Genomic DNA, 19,669 nt, shown 5'->3' with positions numbered 1-19,669 from the left:
GGTGAGCACACAGTGCTATGTACAGATGATATATTGTATAAAATTGTGCACTTGAAACTTATGTGATTTATTAACCAATGTCCCCCAATAAATATAATATTTAAGAAATAAAACAAAAGTCCATACTACCCAAAGCAATCTATAAATTCAACGCAGTTCCCATTGAAATACCAATGCCATATTTCACAGACCTAGAACGAACTCTCCAAAAATTCATCTGGGATAAAAAAAAAAAAAAAAAAAAAAGACCCCAAATAGCTGCAGCGATCCTGAGAAAGAAGAACAAAGTAGGTGGGATCTCAGTACCAGATATCGAGCTGTATTACTGAGCCATTGTTCTCAAAACTGCCTGGTACTGGCACAAGAACAGACATATAAGTCAATGGAAGAGAATAGAGAACCCAGAAATTGACCCGAACCAACATGCTAAATTAATATTTGACAAAGGAGGCAAGAACATACAATGGAGTCAAGACAGTTTCTTCAATAAATGGTGTTGGGAAAATTGGACAGATACATGCAAAGAAATGAAACCAGACCACCAACTTACACTATACACAAAAATAAACTCAAAAGGGGTAAAGGACTTAAATGTAAGACGGGAAACCATAAAAAACCTAGAGGAACCCAAAGGCAACAAAGTCTCAGACATATGCAGAAGCAATTTCTTCACCAATACAGCTCCTAGGCTAGGGCATTGGAAACTAAAGAGGAAATAAACAAATGGGACTACATCAAAATAAAAACCTTCTGTGCAGCAAAAGAAACCATCAACAAAACCACAAGAAAGCCCACTGCATGGGAGAACATATTTGCCAATGTTATCACCGATAAGGGTTTAATCTCCAACATTTATAGGGAACTCACACAACTTAACAAAAGTAAGATCCACATGATGTCACTCATTTCTGGATAATAAAGACCATTATAAACTGATGAACAAAAAATAGATACAGAGGCAGAGCAGCATCGAACAGACTGTCAAACTGCAGCAGGAAGGCTGGGGAGGGTTAGGGTGGGGGCAAGAGATCAACTGAAGGACTTGTATGCATGCATATAAGCATAACCAATGGACACAAGACACTGGGGATTAGGGGAGGCCGGGGAAAGGTCAAGGGGGGGGGGAGACATATGTAATACTCTTTGTAATACTTTAAGCAATAAAACAAAGTTTTAAAAAAATCAAGGAAAAATGAAAACATAAAATATATATGTAATAACTCAGAAATAAAATTCTGCACATATAATTTGGTATAATTACAATGAATCATATCATACTGAATCCTATATACAACACTCAGATTTTGTAATTATGAATCAGGATTATCTTTGCCAATTCTAAAAGATCCTACCATGATTTGTTATTTATTTTAAAAACATATGTAACGGGGTAAAAACCCAGACCTTGTGGGATATATCGGTATCAGAGTAATGTATTTTGTGATTGTAGGTTGAGTGGTACAGGGATTTATAGTGTATATTCTCAGATAACTCTTCTAGGACTGGTAATCGAAGTTAGGAAATGAAACAGGTCAGGATTTGGTGAGGCTGAAGGAGATGTGGTTTGTGGACATGCACTTCCTCTGCTCCCTGAACCCCAAATGAAACAGAAGAGTGGCCAGAGGTCAACGAACTACAACAGGAACCTCTGCTAGCAGCTCAGCTAAAAGACAAATGTCAAAGCCTCACAGGCTTTGACAACCATGACCACTGAAAAAAAACAACCTTGGGATTTAAGCATCAATAGGCCATAAAGAAGCTTTAGGAGAAGGTTCAGTAGGAAACTAAGGCCAGAAGCCAACAGCCAGAGGGTTAAATAGAGAATGGGTTATGATATGAATCATGACACTTTCTGGGATCACCCACCTGCATTTTGGATGCCTTTGGTAACATCTCTTCATCTTTTTGAACTTGAATGTCTTTATTTTTAAAGAAGTGGTACAGCAATAGCTACCTCACTGAGTTTTTGCTGCACCAGAAAACTCAACATAGTCAATTTTTCCCTGAGAGTTGGTGGTGGTGCTTATATCATATAATTGAGAGAATCACTCTCTACTTCCTTCTCCTTACAACTGCTGAGAAAGAGATGATGGCGAAGAATTGACCCAGTTAATGGTCTCCCAAACTCTCAGCCTTTACTTTATTCTGCTCAAATAATAAGTGATCAAACGATTTGAATTCTTCTATAAAATAAAATTGGAAGAATTTTTGCAATTCAATAATATTTTAAAGAGAAATGGGGAGAAAGGGAGCATTGTGAGTGATTTTTTTAAAAGAGAGAGAGAAGTGCAAGATCTGAGCAACATGGAGTGTGTGTGTGTGTGTGTGTGTGTGTGTGTGTGTGTGTGTGTATTTGGGTAGGGAGAATACTGGGTATAAAGACAGCAGAGGGAAATCCTATTGTCAGGAGTAGCCATAAAACATTTAACAATATAAATCCCTTACAATATGTGGAGAGGAGCATCCACCTTTCCCTCACCTTCTGGGCTAATCCCAGGTTCTGGTTTGTCTGGGGTGGGGCCCAATCCGGTAGTGGGCTGGCACACAGAGTCCTGCTTTATTAAAGCCCTGGGTTTGTGCTGCATGAAGATGGAAGAAACCTAACCTGGGAATCTTTGGGAACCTCTGACACTCAGGCAGTCCACCTACTGCCATGGGCCGCTACCACATCCAAGTGGCCACTGGGGCCTGGCTCTTCTCTGGGTCTTTCAACCGCGTGCAGCTGTGGCTGGTCGGGGAACTCGGGGAGGCAGAGCTGGCGCTGAAGCTGAGGCCAGCGTGGGGCCAGGTAAGTGGAAGAAGGGGGAACTCAGACCCCCAGGCTGAGCTCCATGCCTGAGGGCAATTCGGACTTGGGAGGCTGAGAGCCAGTGACAGCACAACTGCACCAGCTGGGACTTCCAGTGAGAGGGGACGCCTGTACCTGGGTGGGTGAGAGATTCAGAGCTAGGGCCCAGCTGGACTCAACCCCTTTTTCCCTCCCCTAGGCTCTGATCCACACAACCTCCACTCCTTTCCCAAGTATCATTATGGGGTCAACTGTCAAAGGGGAAGGTCCTCCGAGAGCCCGGGTGCAGCTGCAGGTGTTGGTGCTCAGTGTTCAAGTCACTGTGGTCTCAATCGGGTTTCTGGTCCTCCCGGTTCAATGGGTCATCTGAGACCCACCGCTCAGATGTTGGGAGGAGGAATTGCTGTCTTTGGAGGCCGTGTCACTGGACTCCACAAAAGCCCCACCCATCCGGCACCCTCAGTTAAATGCCTCTCCCGGGTCCCCGCTACTAAGTCTCACCGGGTTTTGGTCCCCACAGGTGGAGGCGTTTGAGCAGGACATTTCCCAGGACTTGGGGCCACTGCAGTTTGTGAAGTTGCGCAAACATCACTCCCTGGTGGACGATGCCTGGTTCTGTGACCGCATCACAGTGCAGGGCCCAGGAGCCTTCCGGGAGGCCACCTTCCCCTGCTACCGCTGGGTGCAGGGCGAGGGCGTGCTGACCCTGCCTGAGGGCACAGGTGAGGGGCCACCTCAGGGAAGTGGGAGCAGGGCCCACGGAGTACTGGGGAAGAAACAAGGGGAACATTATACATAAATAAAAAGGCTATAAGTAGGACTGGAGAGGGAAATAATTGATGTGTACATCCCACTTCCCAAGGTGTGCCCTGGGAATGGGAGGTGCAGCCATGCTCTGGAAAACAGAATAGCCAAAGTAAAGTGAGAAGGAGATCTCCATGTGGCAGGGAACAAGTTAGGGTAGGGACAGGCAAGGCTAGCACATGGGACCCCTGAGAGGAGGCAGGGAAGGGAAGCAATAAATGATATGATGTGAAGAGCTGGTTTGGCTGTGAAAACATGGAAGACAACTGGCAGGGCAGGGAGCACACTGACTGGGGTGGGGATGAGTGAGTACGGGCTATAGGGTATTTGTTGCTGTGGGACACATGGAGGAGAAATATGACTGGAGAGAAATTTAGGACAATGGCATGTAATAATGGAGACTAATCAGCCCTTAGAAAGATGGCATGCTGTTTGAGACAACATGGATGGATCTTGAGAGTATCCTATTAAGTGAAATGTCAAAGGAAAAGGACAAGAACTGTATAATTTGACTCCTAAGTGGGATAAAAAATCAAAAAACAACAAATGAACAAACAAAACAAATAAAAATACAAACTCATAGATATAGACAACAGAATGGTGGTTACCAAAGGGAAGAGGGTAAAAGGGGGTCAAATATATGGTGACAGAAGAAGACTAGACTTTGGGCAGCGAACACACTCAGAGTATATAAATGTCGTATTGTAAGATTGTACACCTGAAATTTAATCAATGTTTCCCAATAAATTTAATAAAAAATGAAATAGCCATCTTTGCAAGACAATATAAGTACAGGTGAGAAAAGGACAAGTCAGGTTAACAAATATAAACCATGTGACGGGGAGGCTAGGTGAGATGAAGTGAGGGAAAGGTAGCAACATGGAACTATTTGCTCCCTAAGACAGGTGACATGGGATGGTTGAAGGTAACACACATAGAATTTGTGTCTCAGGGATCAGGTGGAGGTAGGGACAGAGAACAGCACAGTGCATATGTTTAGTGAATAGGAAATATGTCATTTGGAGGACAGATGAAGGTGTAGAAAGGGGAAGACCAGTATTGATGAGCTTAACAAAGGCAATACACAATAATATGGGGTTTTGTGGATATGGCACGTGATTGAGGAGAAAATTCATAATCATCTATAGGCACAAGTAATGGAATTTGATTTAAGGAACATGAAAAGGAGGAAAACATGAGATGTTGCTTAAGGACCACTATGGAGTTGAAATAGGTGAGATCATGAATAGGTTTTGGGCAAAGATACAATGAGTGACTTTAGGAATACATCAGGTGAGGTAGAGCCAGAGAAAAAGGCAAGAGTATGATGTAATACAGTTAAGAATGAGAGATTAGATCAAGTCAGGGTTAGCAGCAATTGGACAAACCTATGTGGTCAAATGTTCTTCTAGCCCGCCTGGCAGAAGAGAGTACCTTGGACGAGTTCCAGAAGCATCGAGAGAGAGAACTGAAGGAAAGACAGCTGATCTACTGGTAAGCACCTACCCATAGCCCTCCTGATATTCCTGCCTCTTCTCTGATCCGGCCACCATCACTGACCCCTAATTCCTTCCTGAACTCTTTTTTCCATCTGCTAGTTGGAGTACCTGGAAGGAAGGATTACCCCTGACAATAGCTGCTGACTCTGAGAAGGATCTGCCCCCAGATATGAAATTTCATGGTGGAAAGAGGCTGAACTATGAATGGACAGAGAAGACAGGGTGAGAAAAGATCCCAATGAAGTGGTGGATCCTGTAACAGGCAAGATTTGGTAAGTTGACAGTGCCAACCTTGATATCTGTCCTAGGTTACTGGAGATGATCCTCAAACGTGTTTACACCCTCCTGAACTCCTGGGACAGCCTAGAGGATTTTGATCAGATCTTCTGGGGCCCCAAGAGCACCCTTTGTGGTCAGTATTCCCATAGACCTTTGTAACTTCATAATAGCCTATTTTGATGGCTCAAACCTCACACTCCATAGTCCCCCAGTACCTCCCAGGTGAGAAGATATTATGTGTGGTCATATCTCTGAGGCAACAAGAAGAAAGGACAGGGGCTGGATACAGAGTGACTATATGCCTGAATTGCTGTATTAAAACCTAAAGAAGAGAGAAATTGGGTTGTTGTAAATATCCTCCCTATACCCTCCACTCCTACTCCACAGAGAAGGTTCATCAGCGCTGGCAGGATGATGAGCTTTTTGGCTACCAGTTCCTCAATGGCGCCAACCCCATGCTGTTGAGACGCTCCACCTCTCTGCCCTCCCGGCTGGTGCTGCCCTCAGGGATGGAAGAGCTTCGGGCCCAGCTGGAGAAAGAACTCCAGGTACACCCTCCAGCCCTTTATTGTCTTCTTGTTGTCTGTGGGGGAAGGGATGTGGTGAAGGGGAAGGACCAGTAATGAATCAGGGAAGGGAGACTGTATTAATCCACTGTTCCTATGTGCAGAGTCTTTTGCAGGAAAAACTTGCAGTTGATAAAGTATGTGAAGGAAACTTGGGTGCCAGGCAGAGGTAGCAGAAGAGAAAGTAGATGAGGAAAGAGGCCTGGAAACCTTGACAGGAGAATCTTAGCATGCCTGTGCTGCAAAGGAATTGGTCAAGTATGGTCTTAAAACCACCACTGCCACAGGGAATTAACATGTCCCTGGGGAAAATTCCTCTCATTTTGCCTCTTTCCTCACTATCCACTGAGATGACTTGGACTAATTGTTCTGGATGCCTCCTTCCTTTCTGCCACTAGGACTCTGATATTGATGTAGGATAATTGCAAGAAATGAGACTGAATGTTATCACATTTCTTCCCCTTGGTGCTGGCCCTCTGGAGTAGACTTTGAACTTTCCCTCTAGAATGGTTCCCTATTTGAAGCTGACTTTATCCTGCTGGATGGAATTCCAGCCAACGTGATCCAAGGAGAGCAGCAGTACCTGGCTGCCCCCCTTGTCATGCTGAAGATGGAACCCAGTGGGAAGCTGCTACCCATGGTCATCCAGGTGAGGTGTTTTGGAAATCCTCTTTCAACACTGCTCTCCCTTCTCCCCAACCACTGCCCAGGGACAAAGACAGCCAGCTCTTGTCCCCCACCCCCACCTCACTCAGTGAGATCTGCCTTTGTTTCCAATTTCTCCTTTCTACCTCGCAGCCTGCTCACTACTCACATGAAATTACCTTTTTTGAGAGTGAGAATGGTCTCTATTGGTCCTCACCCTAAGGCTACTCAATCTCTTTCTGACCTTTGAATCTTTGGAATATCCCTTCTATTTTAGACATATTCTCCCTTGTTTTTAATCATTTTCACTCTTACTGTTCTCATCAGTCAATTAATGAGAACTGTCAGGTATCTACCACCCTAACTCATACCTTCATCAGGTTTCTCCCAAACCACAGTTATGGTCATACTGGACTCCCTCTTCCCACTTCCTCCTGCTTTGAACCTGACCATCACGGCACTCACACTTCCCTAGAGCTAGTGAGAGAATGACTGGAAGGATCCTCATTCCTCCTACTAGATTATGACCCCTGGGAGACAATCTTATTCATAATTCCCCCCCCCCCCCAGAAACTGAGCACAGTGTCTAACATATGATGAGGTCAAGGAATACTTAATTCCTCCTTATTGCAGATCCAGCCTCCCAACGCCAGCTACCAAACCCCACCACTGTTCCTGCCCTCAGATCCTCCTCTTGCCTGGCTCCTGGCAAAGTCCTGGGTCAGAAATTCAGATTTTCAATTGCAACTGTTCCAATATCACGTGCTGAACACTCATATGCTGGCTGAGGTCATCGCTGTAGCCACCATGAGGTGCCTCCCAGGACTGCACCCTGTGTTCAAGGTATATACTCCACCTTCCCTGCCTCCTCTTGCTCACATCCCAGAGAAAGGAAACAATGCAACATTTCCACAGGATTTAAAAAGCCTAAGCCATCTGTCTGGGAATATGAAACAAATCTGCTTTGAAATAATCTAGCACTGATATGGTATTGCAGCAAAGAATTTTCATAGGCAGAAGGGGACAAGACACAGTTAACTATGACAAGACCTGAATTTTGTGGTCATATTTTCACATTTAAATTCTATTGATTTTGAGCTAATGATAGATTCACATGTAATTGTAAGTCATAATACACACAGAGACCATCTATCCTGTTAAGTCCAGTTATTTACATTTTTCTACACATATTCTAAGTCAATTCTCTGAAATTCTCCAGCAGTGGGTCTGGAGGGGAGTAGGAATATAATTTGTTAAACCAATATGTTGCCATTTAGCCAAGAAGACAAATGGTAGACATGACAAACAGCCAGAGAACCGTATCTTGGAATAGAGGTGGAAATAACAAGAAATAGCTATAAACTCTATAGTATTGATGGAGAATGTTCTACTGCCACTGGATGTGATGAGGAGCACAAGATAAAAGGGCAAGGGACTGGCTGGTCACTGACATCTACCCAAGAGTGAGGAGACTAAAGATGTGCATTAGCATGGTGGTGACAGGGATGGGAGGGAGGAGTCTGCCTGTGTCATGCCTGTGCAGTATTGGAGAGAAAGGCCAGGGGCCTCAGCACTGCCAGGCTTAGGAGCTCACAAAGTGCATACTGTTGGAATGACCAAGAAATACTGTGATGCTATAAACAGCGAGTTCAGTGTCTATTGCTAGGCAGAAGGCAGCAAAATAAGGCTTGTGCTTGTCTTACAATTGTTTTCCAAATCTCAATGGCACTTTGATGCAGGAAACAGGGATGAGCAGGGAGCAAAAATCTATAAACCTATGAAGCAGAGCAGTGGTCAGAAAGAGTGTAGTCAGGAAAAGAAGCTGGTGTGAAGGCAAAGATGAGGTGTTGAGCTTTAGATACAGAGAGTTTGAAGTGTTGGTAAGATATGCAAATGAGTGTTTGGCAGGCAGAATAACTGATCTGTAATGTCACTGAGAGTTCCAATGCCAACCCTCCTCTGGGCTGGGGTTGTTTGGGGTTCTAGGATGACATAGACAAAATAGTTACTAATGTAGATGAGCTCTCAGATTTGATAACCTCATGATGCCTTTGCATGACCATCTCCCTCCTAGCTTGAATCACTTATGCCCAATTTTACACTTCAAAATGTCCTTTTACTAGATAAGCCCCCTCCACAGCCATATTCCCTCACCATAGCAACTCCACCCATGGCAGACAGTCTTTTTGGAACTCCCAGGAGGGCTAAGCCTGCAGAAGTTACCAAAGTTACCTGTGCAAGCTCTGGATTCAGACTGCTCAGGTCTGAAGCCTGAATCCTGGTCTCAGTACTCACCAAACGTGTCTTCAGGGTCCTCATCTCTGAATGAGGATAGCGATCTGCATTGTTGGGTTGTTAAGGCATTACAGGCTAAATGCTAGAAAAATGTCAGTTTTCTGCTGTTATTTTTATTGTCATCATGATTTCTATCATTGCTGTTAGGAACTCTGTTCTGGGTTCTTTATTCCTTGCTATTGTCTTAGTGTTTTCTGTGACACCAGCATCCCTCCATGAACTTTCTGAAAAGAACAATATGAGTGAGCTACCTTGATTATTGATTATAGGAGTATCACTTGTGTCCTTCCCTTTTTCCAGCATAAAAAACTCTGATCAACACCCAAACTGTCTGAATCCTTTCTATCAACCAGATTAAAATGAAATAAAAATAACTTAAGATAAAAAGAGGCTCATATCAGGATTCGTTGTACTTTATATAAATTTTTTTTGTTCTTCCTCACCTGAAGATACATTTTCCATGGAATTTTAGAGAGAATAGAAGGGAGAAAAGGAGAGACAGAGAGAGATCATTCTGAGAGAGAACACATTGATTGGTGGCCTCCCGTATGTGCCTCCACCAGCAGCTGGGATTGAACTTGCAATCCAGGTACATGCCCTTAACTGGGAAAGGAACCCATGACCCATCAGTGCTCAGACCAACATTCTAACCACTGAGCACAGTGGCCAAGGCAGGTGTACTTTTTTATTAGGTTAAAAAAAAAAGCAGGAAAGAGGAGACAATTAGGAACAGATTTCATGACAACCCATTTGCTGCTTAAGCAGGTAGCTTAATTTGGCTCCAAAAATTCTGACTGAAGGTATCCTTTCCCCAAAGGAAACCAAGAGTAAAACAATAAGCAGCTGGGGGGAGAGCTTTGAAAATGAGGAGAGAGGCTAGTTTAGGGAATGAGAAGATTTGAATGATAGAGGAAGCATTAAGTGACATAAAAAGCTAAGGGGTAGCTTCTAAACAGACAATTACATTCAAGGTGGATACAATAAAGGTAATGATAATACCTCCTAACCCAGCGGTTCTCAACCTTGGCTGCACATTAGAATCACCTGGGAATCTTTTTAAAATCCTGATTTCTGGGCTTCATCCTCCGGAAATTCTGTTTCTTTGTTACTAATGTTGTGGCCCCACCCCATAACAAAGAAACAGAATTTCCGGAGGATGAGGCCCAGAAATCAGGATTTTAAAAAGATTCCCAGGTGATTCTAAATGTGCAGCCAGGTTGAGAACCACTGTCCTAATCAATGCTTCTGTGTGCCAGGCACTGAGCTAAACACTCTCTGTGTATGACTCACATAATCACCACCACAGCACCTGACTTAGGAGACCTATTATCACCTGTGTTGACAGATGAGGAAATTGACATGTAGGGGTTTATTACCTTGAACAAGTACCAAAGTGAGCGGTTAAGCCTGGACTCAAGTCCAGGTCATTCTAGCTCCAGAGCCCCACTCACAGTAGAGTCATGGAGAGCATGAGAGTTAGTGATCATAGCAGCAGCAGGAGACCAGCCTGCAAAGGCACTGGCAGGGAGGAAAGCATCAAGAGGAGAGAATGTTCCCAGGCTGAGTGCCACTCCCTACAAGGGAGGACCCAAGCATGGACTCCAATAACTACCCTTCTCTAATCTTCTTCATCCAGCTCCTGATCCCACACACCCGCTACACCATGGATATAAACATACGTGGACGGACACACTTCGACTCAGATAGTGGACTCTTTAGTCAGGTAAAGAGGAAATGGGGGCATGGGGCTGCCTAATCTTTCATCTCTCTACAACCTCCTGCCATCTTCACAGTCTCACACCACCTGGTATGAATGTCCTGATCCTTAAACCCACGAGCCTGTTCATTTTATACTTTCAATTTTGTAAACCCCACTGTGAGCCCCTTATACACTATGTCAAGATTCTGAAACTCTCCTTCTATCTCTCAAGACCTGTCAACTCTCAAATTCCAGGCAATGAATACAGGAGGAGGGCCCCATGTGCAGGTGATGCGTCGGGCCATGGCTCAGCTGACCTACCGCTCCCTCTGTCCTCCTGAAGATCTGGCTGACCGGGGCCTGCTGGGCATCCCAAGTGCCCTCTATGCCCATGATGCTTTAAGGCTCTGGGAGATCATTGCCTGGTGGGTAAGAGTGGGAGCTGAGAAATGGACGGCCATTGGGGAGAGGGAGAGTGGGTCTCTGTCTTGAGGTCAGTATGGGCCAAAAGAAACATGAAAGAAGAAGGTCCAGACAGAGGGAGCAGAGGAGACAGTGGGTAGGATCTGAAAAGGAGGAAAGTGGAATAAGGGAGAGCCTAGGTTGGGAAAGCTGGGAATGGGGAGATGGGGTTCTGGAAGAACCAGGATATTGTTAGAAAGAATGGTTATTAATCATGCTTAGGGAACTCTTAAAACTAACGACCCATATTTCCTTCCTTTCTAAAGTAGTGTGTAGAATGAGTTCAGGGATGTCCCAAAAAGTAAGTCTTGTGGTCTGTCCCCAGATACAGTGGAAGGAGCTTGGCTGGGGCCACAGAAAAGGAGTAGAGGTCAGAGGCTAGCTAGGGCCTTCTATTCTCAAGGAGCTCAGCTCCCTTCTCCTCTGGGCAGGTACGTGGAAGGGATCATCCACCTCTTCTACCACGGGGATGACGTCGTGAGAGGGGACCCTGAGCTGCAGGCCTGGTGTCGGGAGATCACTGAGGTGGGGCTGTGCCAGGCCCAGGACCGAGGTAAGATCCCTCCCCAGAGAAGAAAGCTCCTTAGACCCTCTGCCCAGAGCCCCTTGTCAGCATTGCCTTCTGGGACCATAACCCCTTATTACCTCTTGACCTCCACACATGAAGCATCTGAATTCCATTTTCACCTCCTAAATGTTAGGACAATTCTAGAAACTCAAGGATTAGTCTCCTCGATGTTCCCGACCATCAACCTTTATGGCCATCCCCCATCTCGCCACAGATACCCCCAACCTGCCACAGCCTGGGGCCCAGTGAGTACACAACCTACTTGTGCTCTCTGATGCTCTTCGTAAGAATGCAAATAGGAAAAAAATTCCTACCAAAGTTCATAATGACCCTCTCTGGCTTTCCCACCCTTTTCCTCTTGCCTGCAACTGTCTACCACACACAGAGGGTGCAGACACACACCACACTACTGCAGTGCAAGGTCATTTCTAGGTGCAAACTGACTCTCAGTTTTCTCTTGCCGGTTCATTTCCTCACTAGGACCTAGCTTTCATTCTCCCACTCCACATTTTCCTCTAAGAGGAAGGAATAGCTTTTTTGAGCTTTGCCTAGTGTCATGCTCCTCTCTCTTGCACACATGGGTCAGCTTGGTTCATTTCAAATTGTCCTTCAGGTCCTGCCCCCTCATACTTCACACCAACACCTTGAGTCCCATCTTCAGCCATTGGAACAGGTACAAACGTATCCTGGGAAGCTATTATGGACAGGCCTTAAAATGCAAATGATGCAGGGTTTAAAATACCAAAGCCAGATCCTTGGAGAGAGGCTTTTCTTGGAGGATCTGGGCAACACGCCCACTGCCCCAACACTTTCAGAACAAAATGTTCTGTGGTACTTTTCAGTTCTGTCTTTCAAGCATCCCATGCCCCTGAAGATGCTTCTTTCTCTCCCTAACCATGCTCTTTCCATGAAATCCCCACCTTCCGCATTTAAAAAATACAGTCATGTATACGCTTTAACCTCTGATTCCCCCATCCCCTCCTTCAACTTTCAATGTTCTCTCTCCCCAATTATTCCCACATTATTCTCATTAAAGGCCACGCACTAATATTTGTTTCTTAAGTACTGGTTTCTGCCTCTTTCCATCCTTGTGACCTTGAGCCATCCACTAGGTCTCTTTCACTTTGACTTTTAGTTTCCTTAAAGCTAAAATGGATATATATTTGGTCACAAACCTCACATTTAATCTGACAGAATGTTTGAGACCCACTGATATAATGTGTGACAGTGCTGAAACCTGCATAGTACATAGTGTTAGATGAGTTTAATTATATGCTCCACCCCGCACAAAAATACATCCCCAATATGATCAGCATGTGAAATAGGAGAGTCCAGATTCTGCCATGAGGTAGATGACCTTGGTCAGGCATCAAACTCTATGACCCCGTCTCACTGCATTCATCATGTCTATTTATTCTGCAGCTTTGATACTTTGACATCTTGGAGTCTTGCTGACCCAGAAGGCTCTACCCTTCCCAGGGCCAGCTGATTCTCAGATATGGCAAACCATTCCTCTGGGAGCATGCTTTTCATATGCCGGAAGTCCCAACCACCACCTGTATTGAGCTCTTAGACTCTGGGCTGCTATTCCCCTGGCCTAGTCACCTCAGGCCAGGTACCAGCCTAGGGACAGCTACCACACTCCAGAGCCCACTGGATTTATTGCAACTAGCCTGTCCTAACCCTGCTCATTCTGCCTTGCTTGTTCCTTCTCATGGAAACCATGACAAAGGCTCCTGCTATCTTTTCCCCTCACCCCTCTGCCTCTTGACCAACCCTGGTGCTCCCAGTGTGGTCCCCTGTGGTGCGGCAGGTACCCATCTCTTGGGATCTGTGAGTATAACACATTTCTTTTCTATGGCAGTTATCTCCTGGCCTGTTGGCCTCAGCACAACTGAATAATAATAGAAACTATATTTTAAAACAGTTGCCTGTATATTGAGTGGAGATAGCTGATTTTCACACCCTTCGGTATTTTAACTGAATGAATTACTTCTCTTTCTCCGCATCATTTCCCAGCTATCTATAAGCACTGAACCGCTTTTGGGGAGACAGTAATTTTGTTGAAATACAACAAACCTAGAGAGAGGTACAGAAATCATAGGTGTACAACTTCTGATGTGTTACTATGGTGACACACCTGTATAATTAGCATGAACATCAAGAATCAGAACTTCACCAGCTCCCTCAGAAAGCCCCTTGTGTACTCTTCCAGTCATACCCACGTGAAAGTAACCATTACCTTGACTTCTAGGTCAGTTAGTTTTACTTATTTTGACCTTCCACAGAAGGAAATACAAGCACGCACTTGCTTGTCTCTGGCTTCATTCTTTGAACATTATGTCTGAGATTTTCCCACTTTGGTGCATGTAGCATGTAGTGTGTTCATTATCATTGTGGTAACTTCCATTTTATAATTATGGCACCATTTATTTTTCCTTTTTGCCATTGATGGGAATTAGTATTGTTTCCAATTTGGGGGGATCAATATTAGTGCTGTTGTGAACGTGTGTGTGTGTGTGTGTGTGTGTGTGTGTGTGTGTGTGTTTTCCTGTGGACTTGATGGAACTGAAAGTAAGCGAAAATCAGCTTCAGTAGTTATTGACCCTTTTCCAAAGTGGTTGTACCAGTTTGCACTTCATTCAGCAGAGTATGAGTTATCGTTGCCCCATATAGTCTGAAATACATAAAAAAGATATTTCTATCTTGTTTGCTTTAGCCATTTTGGTGGGTATGTAGATCTATCTTATTGTGGGTTTAAGTTATGTTTCTTAGAGACTAGTAGCATTGAATGCTTTTTCCTTGGTTTAATAGTCATCAGAATATCCTCCTTTATGAGGTGCCTGTTAAAGTCTTTTACACTTATACCTTTAGGGTTGTAGCCCTCATCTTGTGATTTTTTTAATTGAGGTATAATATATAATATAATAATATATTATTAATTTCAGATGTACAACATAATGACTCAATATTTGTATATATTGTGAAACGATCACCACAGTAAGTCTATTTAATATCCATCACCACACATAGTTACCCAGTTTTCCCTTTAATGAGAAATTTTATGATCTACCCTTTTAGAAACTTGCAAATATATAATACAGTGTTATTAACTATAGCCACCATGCTGTACATTACATCCCTTAACTTATTCATTTTATAACTGGAAGTTTGTAACTTTTGACTACATTCACCCAGTTTACCCACCCTTAGCCCTACCTTTTTTTTTTTATAGATTCCACATATAAGTGAGATCATGTAATAATTATCAGTCTCAGGCTACTTATTTCACTTAGCAAAACACCCACCCATGGTCTATCCATGTTTTCACAATTGGCAAGATGTTCTTCTTTTTATAGGTAAATAATACATATAATTTTGTTCATTCATTCATTCATTCATTCATGAACACTTAGTTTACTTCCATGTCTTTTTTTTAAAGGATTTTTTAATTGACTTTTAGGGAGAGAGTAAAGGAGAGAGAAACAATGATATTAGATAGGAACAGGACTATTGAACTGTTGCCTCTTAAGGAGATCGAGCCTGTAACCCACAATACATAACCGGGTCATGTGCCCTGACCAGGAATTGAAACAGCAACCTTTTGTTGCACAGGATGAAGCCCAACAACTGAGCCACACCAGCCAGGGAGTTGACTCCATGTCTTGGCTATGGTAACTAATGCTGCAATGAACATGGGGTGCAGATATATTTTCAACCACTGTTTTAATTCTTTGCATAAATACCTAGAAATGGATTTGCTAGATCATATGGTAATGCTATTTTTAATTTTTTAAGAATACCCATACTGTTTTCCATAGTGGTTTCACCAACTCCCACTAACAATGCACAAGGTTTCTCTTTTCTCCACAGCCTCACCAATACTTGTATTTCCTTGTCTTTTGATAATAGCCATTCTAGCAGGTTTGAGGTGACATCTCATTAAGATTTTGATTTACATTTCCCTGATGATTAGTGATATTGAGCGCCTTTTCACATACCTGTTGACCATCTGTGTGTCTTCAGAAAAAGGTCTATTCAGATCTTCTGTCCACCTTTTAATCGGACTTCTGGTTTATTTTTCTATTGAGTTCTTTATATATTTTGGATATAATCCCATATTAGATATGAGATTTGCAAATATTTACTCCCAATTGGTAGGTTGCCTTCTTTTTTTCTGTATTGATTAAGGTATTACATATGTGTCTTTGCCCCCCCCATTACCCCCCCACTTATGCCCTCACCCCCCTGGTGTCTGTGTCTCATTGGTTAGGCTTATATGCCTACATTCAAGTCCTTTGGTTGATCTCTCCCCCTTACCCCCACCCTCCCCTACCTTCCCTCTGAGGTTTGATGGTCTGATCGATGCTTCTCTGTCTCTGGATCTGTTTTTGTTCATCAGTTTATGTTGTTCATTATATTCCACATATGTGTGAGATCATGTCATATTTATCTTTCTCTGACTGGCTTTGATAGTTTCCTTTGCTGTGCAGAAGATGTTTAGCCTAATGTAGTTCCATATGTGTGTTTTTGTTGCCTTTGCTTTTGCAAATCCAAAGTATCATGACCAAGACTGATGTCAAGGAGCTTACACCTATGTTTTCTTTCAGGAGTATTATGGTTTCAGGACTTTAATCCATTTGTCCTTAATTTGTGTGTGTGGTATAAGATAATAGTCCAGTTTCATTCCTTTGCATGTGGCTGCCAGTTTTCCCAACACCATTTATTGAAGACATTGTCCTTTCCCCATTGTATATTCCTGGCTCCCTTTTGGGGATCTCTGTTTGGCTCCATTGATCTATGTGTCTGCTGTATGCCCAACACCATACCAATTTGATTAACTTTGCGTTGTTATACAGTTTGAAATTGGGAAGCAGGATGAGGATGCCTTGCACTCTGTTATTCTTTCTCAAGATTCTGTGGCTATTTGGGATCTTTACTGATTCCATACAATTGTAGGTTGATTTATTCTATTTTTTTGAAAAATGTAATTGGAATTTCATAGGGATTGCATTGAATATGTAGATTGCCTTCGGTAGTATGGACATTATAACAATATTAATTCTTCCAATCCATGATAATAGAATTTCTTTCCATTTATTTTCTTGAATTTCTTTCTTTGGTGTCTTACAGTTTTCAGTGTACAGGTATTTCACCTCCTTGGTTCAATATATTCCTAGCTATTTTATTCTTTTTTATTTTACATGAATGAATGAATGCTCACTAATTCTAACATTTGGATATCTTCAGACAATAGCACTCATTCCCTCATCCTTTTTAACGGATTGCAGTTTCTAAACTTTGGTATTTCTTCTCCTAGGTTTTCCTGTCTCATTCCAGTCTCGGGCTCAGCTCTGCCATTTCCTTACCATGTGCATTTTCAGATGCACTGCCCAGCATGCAGCAGTCAACTTCAGTCAGGTATGGACAACTGAAAGCCTGGGTGCCTGAGGGAAAGTGCCTGGTCTAGGGTATGTTTGAAGGAAAGAGTTGGGAGCTAGAGCCCTGCATATCAGAGTGCCTGGTTGACTCCAGATTCTTCCCTCCACAGCATGACTGGTTGTTCTGGGTCCCTAATGCCCCATGCACAATGCGGATGCCCCCTCCTACCACCAAGGAAGATGTGACAATGGCCACACTGATGGGCTCACTCCCAGATGTCCGGCAGAGCTGTCTTCAGATGCTTTGCGTGAGGCAAGTTGGCAGGCAGCAGCCAGACATGGTGAGAGCGGATTTGGGAATCTGGGGCAGTGATAACGGAAAAGAAATTTCAGAATGTGGGGCTGGGCTCTGGTCCCTGTGTCTTGGAACTAGAAGCTGATCAATCCTTCTTTTCTGCTTCAGGTACCCCTGGGGTATCACACAGAAGAACATTTCTCAGGCCCTGAGCCCAAGGCTATTTTAAGACAATTTCAAGCAGATCTGGACAACCTGGAAAGGGAGATAGTGGCCCGGAATGAGCAGCTAGACATTCCCTATGAATACCTGAAGCCGAGTTGCATAGAGAATAGTGTTGCTATCTGAGCCCCAGTAAATGGCCTTTCAAAGATGACAGGCCAATACTAGGGTTAACATTTTCCTTTTGAGTTTTATGTTTTCCTGGATCTGAGTTGCTATCGTTCTATTTTCTTTTCTATCCGAGTGTCGTCCCTCAATATATCACTAGCCTGAGGCACTGTCCCACTTCCAGGTCATCTAACAGAATGACCTTTAACTTGAAAACACATTCCTTAAAGAGATCAACTATTCACTCATGTAGCCTTCTCCTGTCTCTGGAAATTTTGTCTTTTCTATTTTTATATAATCATTTGGGGTTAGATTTGTGTGGGATTAATGTTCAATTCTATTTTCTTTTGAGGAAATCTATTATATCAGCACAGTTTATTTAAAAGCCCATCCTCTCTCACTGATCTATTATGGATCTATTATGATAGTATAAATCACATTGCCATATCTGAAGGGGAGTATTTTTGAGTTTTTCATTCTATAGTTTCATTAATATGTTTGTCTTACACTGTACCATACTGACATAGTTACTACGACTGTATAATTAAAATAACATACTATTTCATAACATATATTCTTCAAATTTGTCTTAGAGGTGACAGTTTTTCTTTGACTCCTGCTCTTTCATGTAAAAATAAAATCAGCTTGTTATTCTCCAAGAAAACCTATTGTGATCTGTGTGTGTTAATGTACTGTATCTATATGAAGTTTTTAATCTTAAACCAACTTTGCATTCTTGAGATATATCCAATTTGCCATTTTATATATTGTTAAATTCCATTACATTTTCTCAGGCTTGAGAAGAACCAGGTACCATTTCAAACTATCCAATCAATTTCCTCATTTTTTCCTTGCTTCTGTTGGTTTCTCCCTCAAACCAATGCATTTCCTAGATCCCCTGGGGTTCTGTGTCCCGTATCCAATCCAATCACTTTCCAAGCTAGGTACCTCCCCTTTATGATCACTATCTTAGCTCCCACTAGCATGGCTCATAGTAGAAGCAACACCCCCTGTGCCATCTTGGCTTCTACTGGACATGCACCCAGCAGAGGAATTTCCCCTTTATTGTATATTCCTCCATCCAGATTGGAAAGCTGGTCTTTTCTCCATACCTGGGGAGGCAGGAATGTTTATCCCCTTGGCGGGAAAATGCTGCAATCCCCTGGGTGCCTATGAATACTGCAACTTCCTAGTAGATTAGGCTTCTTAATGTCTGATTCCCTTTGCTCCCTTCCTTTATTAATATCTAGCTACCTATGCTAACATTTTGATTATAATATTTGCATTTACATTTACCAGGGTGATTAGCCTATATTTATCTTTTCTGGTTTTGTCAAGATGATTTAATCAACCTTAGTAAGTTAGTGATCCTCATTTCTCTGAAAAATATTTTAGAAGAATTATCTGTGGTTGGTAATATCTTTTTATTAAATGTTTTATAGAAGTCACCTCTACAAATGTCTATTTTTGGTGTGTTTGCAAGTTTATTTTTCCAGTGGTGGGAGGGAATATTTTAAACGACCAATTAAAATTACGTAATAGTTATACAATAATTCTAGTTTGTTATTTCGTCTTCTGTCAGATTTAATTTTACTTTTTCTAGGAAGTTTTAAATTTTTCATCAAGTTTGTTGTCTTGTCACAATAGTCTCTTATTTAATAAGTAGAGGCTTTCAAATTGGAAAGGAAGGAGCAAAAGTAATTATTTGCAGATGGCATGCTACTGTATGTAGAGAATCCAAAAGATTCCACCAAAAAACAAACACACAATACACCTATTAGAACAGGTAAATGAATTCAGCAAAGTAGCAGAATCAAAAATAAATTTAAAAGAATTGGCTGCATTTTTATGCACTAATAATGAACTATCAGAAAGGGAAACTAAGAAAACAATGTCATTTACAATTGTCTCCAAAAAATACCTAGAAATAAATTTAACCAAAAAGGGAAAACACCTCTACTCAGAAAATGATAAAACACCGAAGAAAGAAATTGATCAAGATACAATAAATAGAAGCACATACCATGCTCATGGGAAGGAAGAATTAATATCATTAAA

General features: G+C 42.6%; 1 protein-coding gene across 1 annotated transcript; it reads left to right on the top strand.

The window, feature by feature from the left end:
- Window positions 1–2,598: 2,598 nt before the first annotated feature.
- Window positions 2,599–18,265, top strand: LOC132218124 (polyunsaturated fatty acid lipoxygenase ALOX12-like). Its single transcript, XM_059668895.1, has 14 exons — window positions 2,599–2,788; window positions 3,309–3,510; window positions 5,005–5,086; window positions 5,191–5,313; window positions 5,400–5,503; window positions 5,758–5,918; window positions 6,442–6,585; window positions 7,215–7,424; window positions 10,513–10,599; window positions 10,831–11,000; window positions 11,469–11,590; window positions 16,926–17,026; window positions 17,157–17,327; window positions 17,450–18,265. Exons 1-14 carry the CDS (start codon window positions 2,654–2,656, stop codon window positions 17,627–17,629), a joined length of 1,992 nt encoding a protein of 663 aa, XP_059524878.1. The 5' UTR covers window positions 2,599–2,653; the 3' UTR covers window positions 17,630–18,265.
- Window positions 18,266–19,669: the final 1,404 nt, after the last annotated feature.

Source organism: Myotis daubentonii, chromosome 16, assembly GCF_963259705.1.
Source record: "Myotis daubentonii chromosome 16, mMyoDau2.1, whole genome shotgun sequence".
Taxonomy (NCBI): domain Eukaryota; kingdom Metazoa; phylum Chordata; class Mammalia; order Chiroptera; family Vespertilionidae; genus Myotis; species Myotis daubentonii.
Note: the sequence above shows the minus strand (reverse complement) of the source record. Positions and strands in the feature narration are given on the sequence as shown.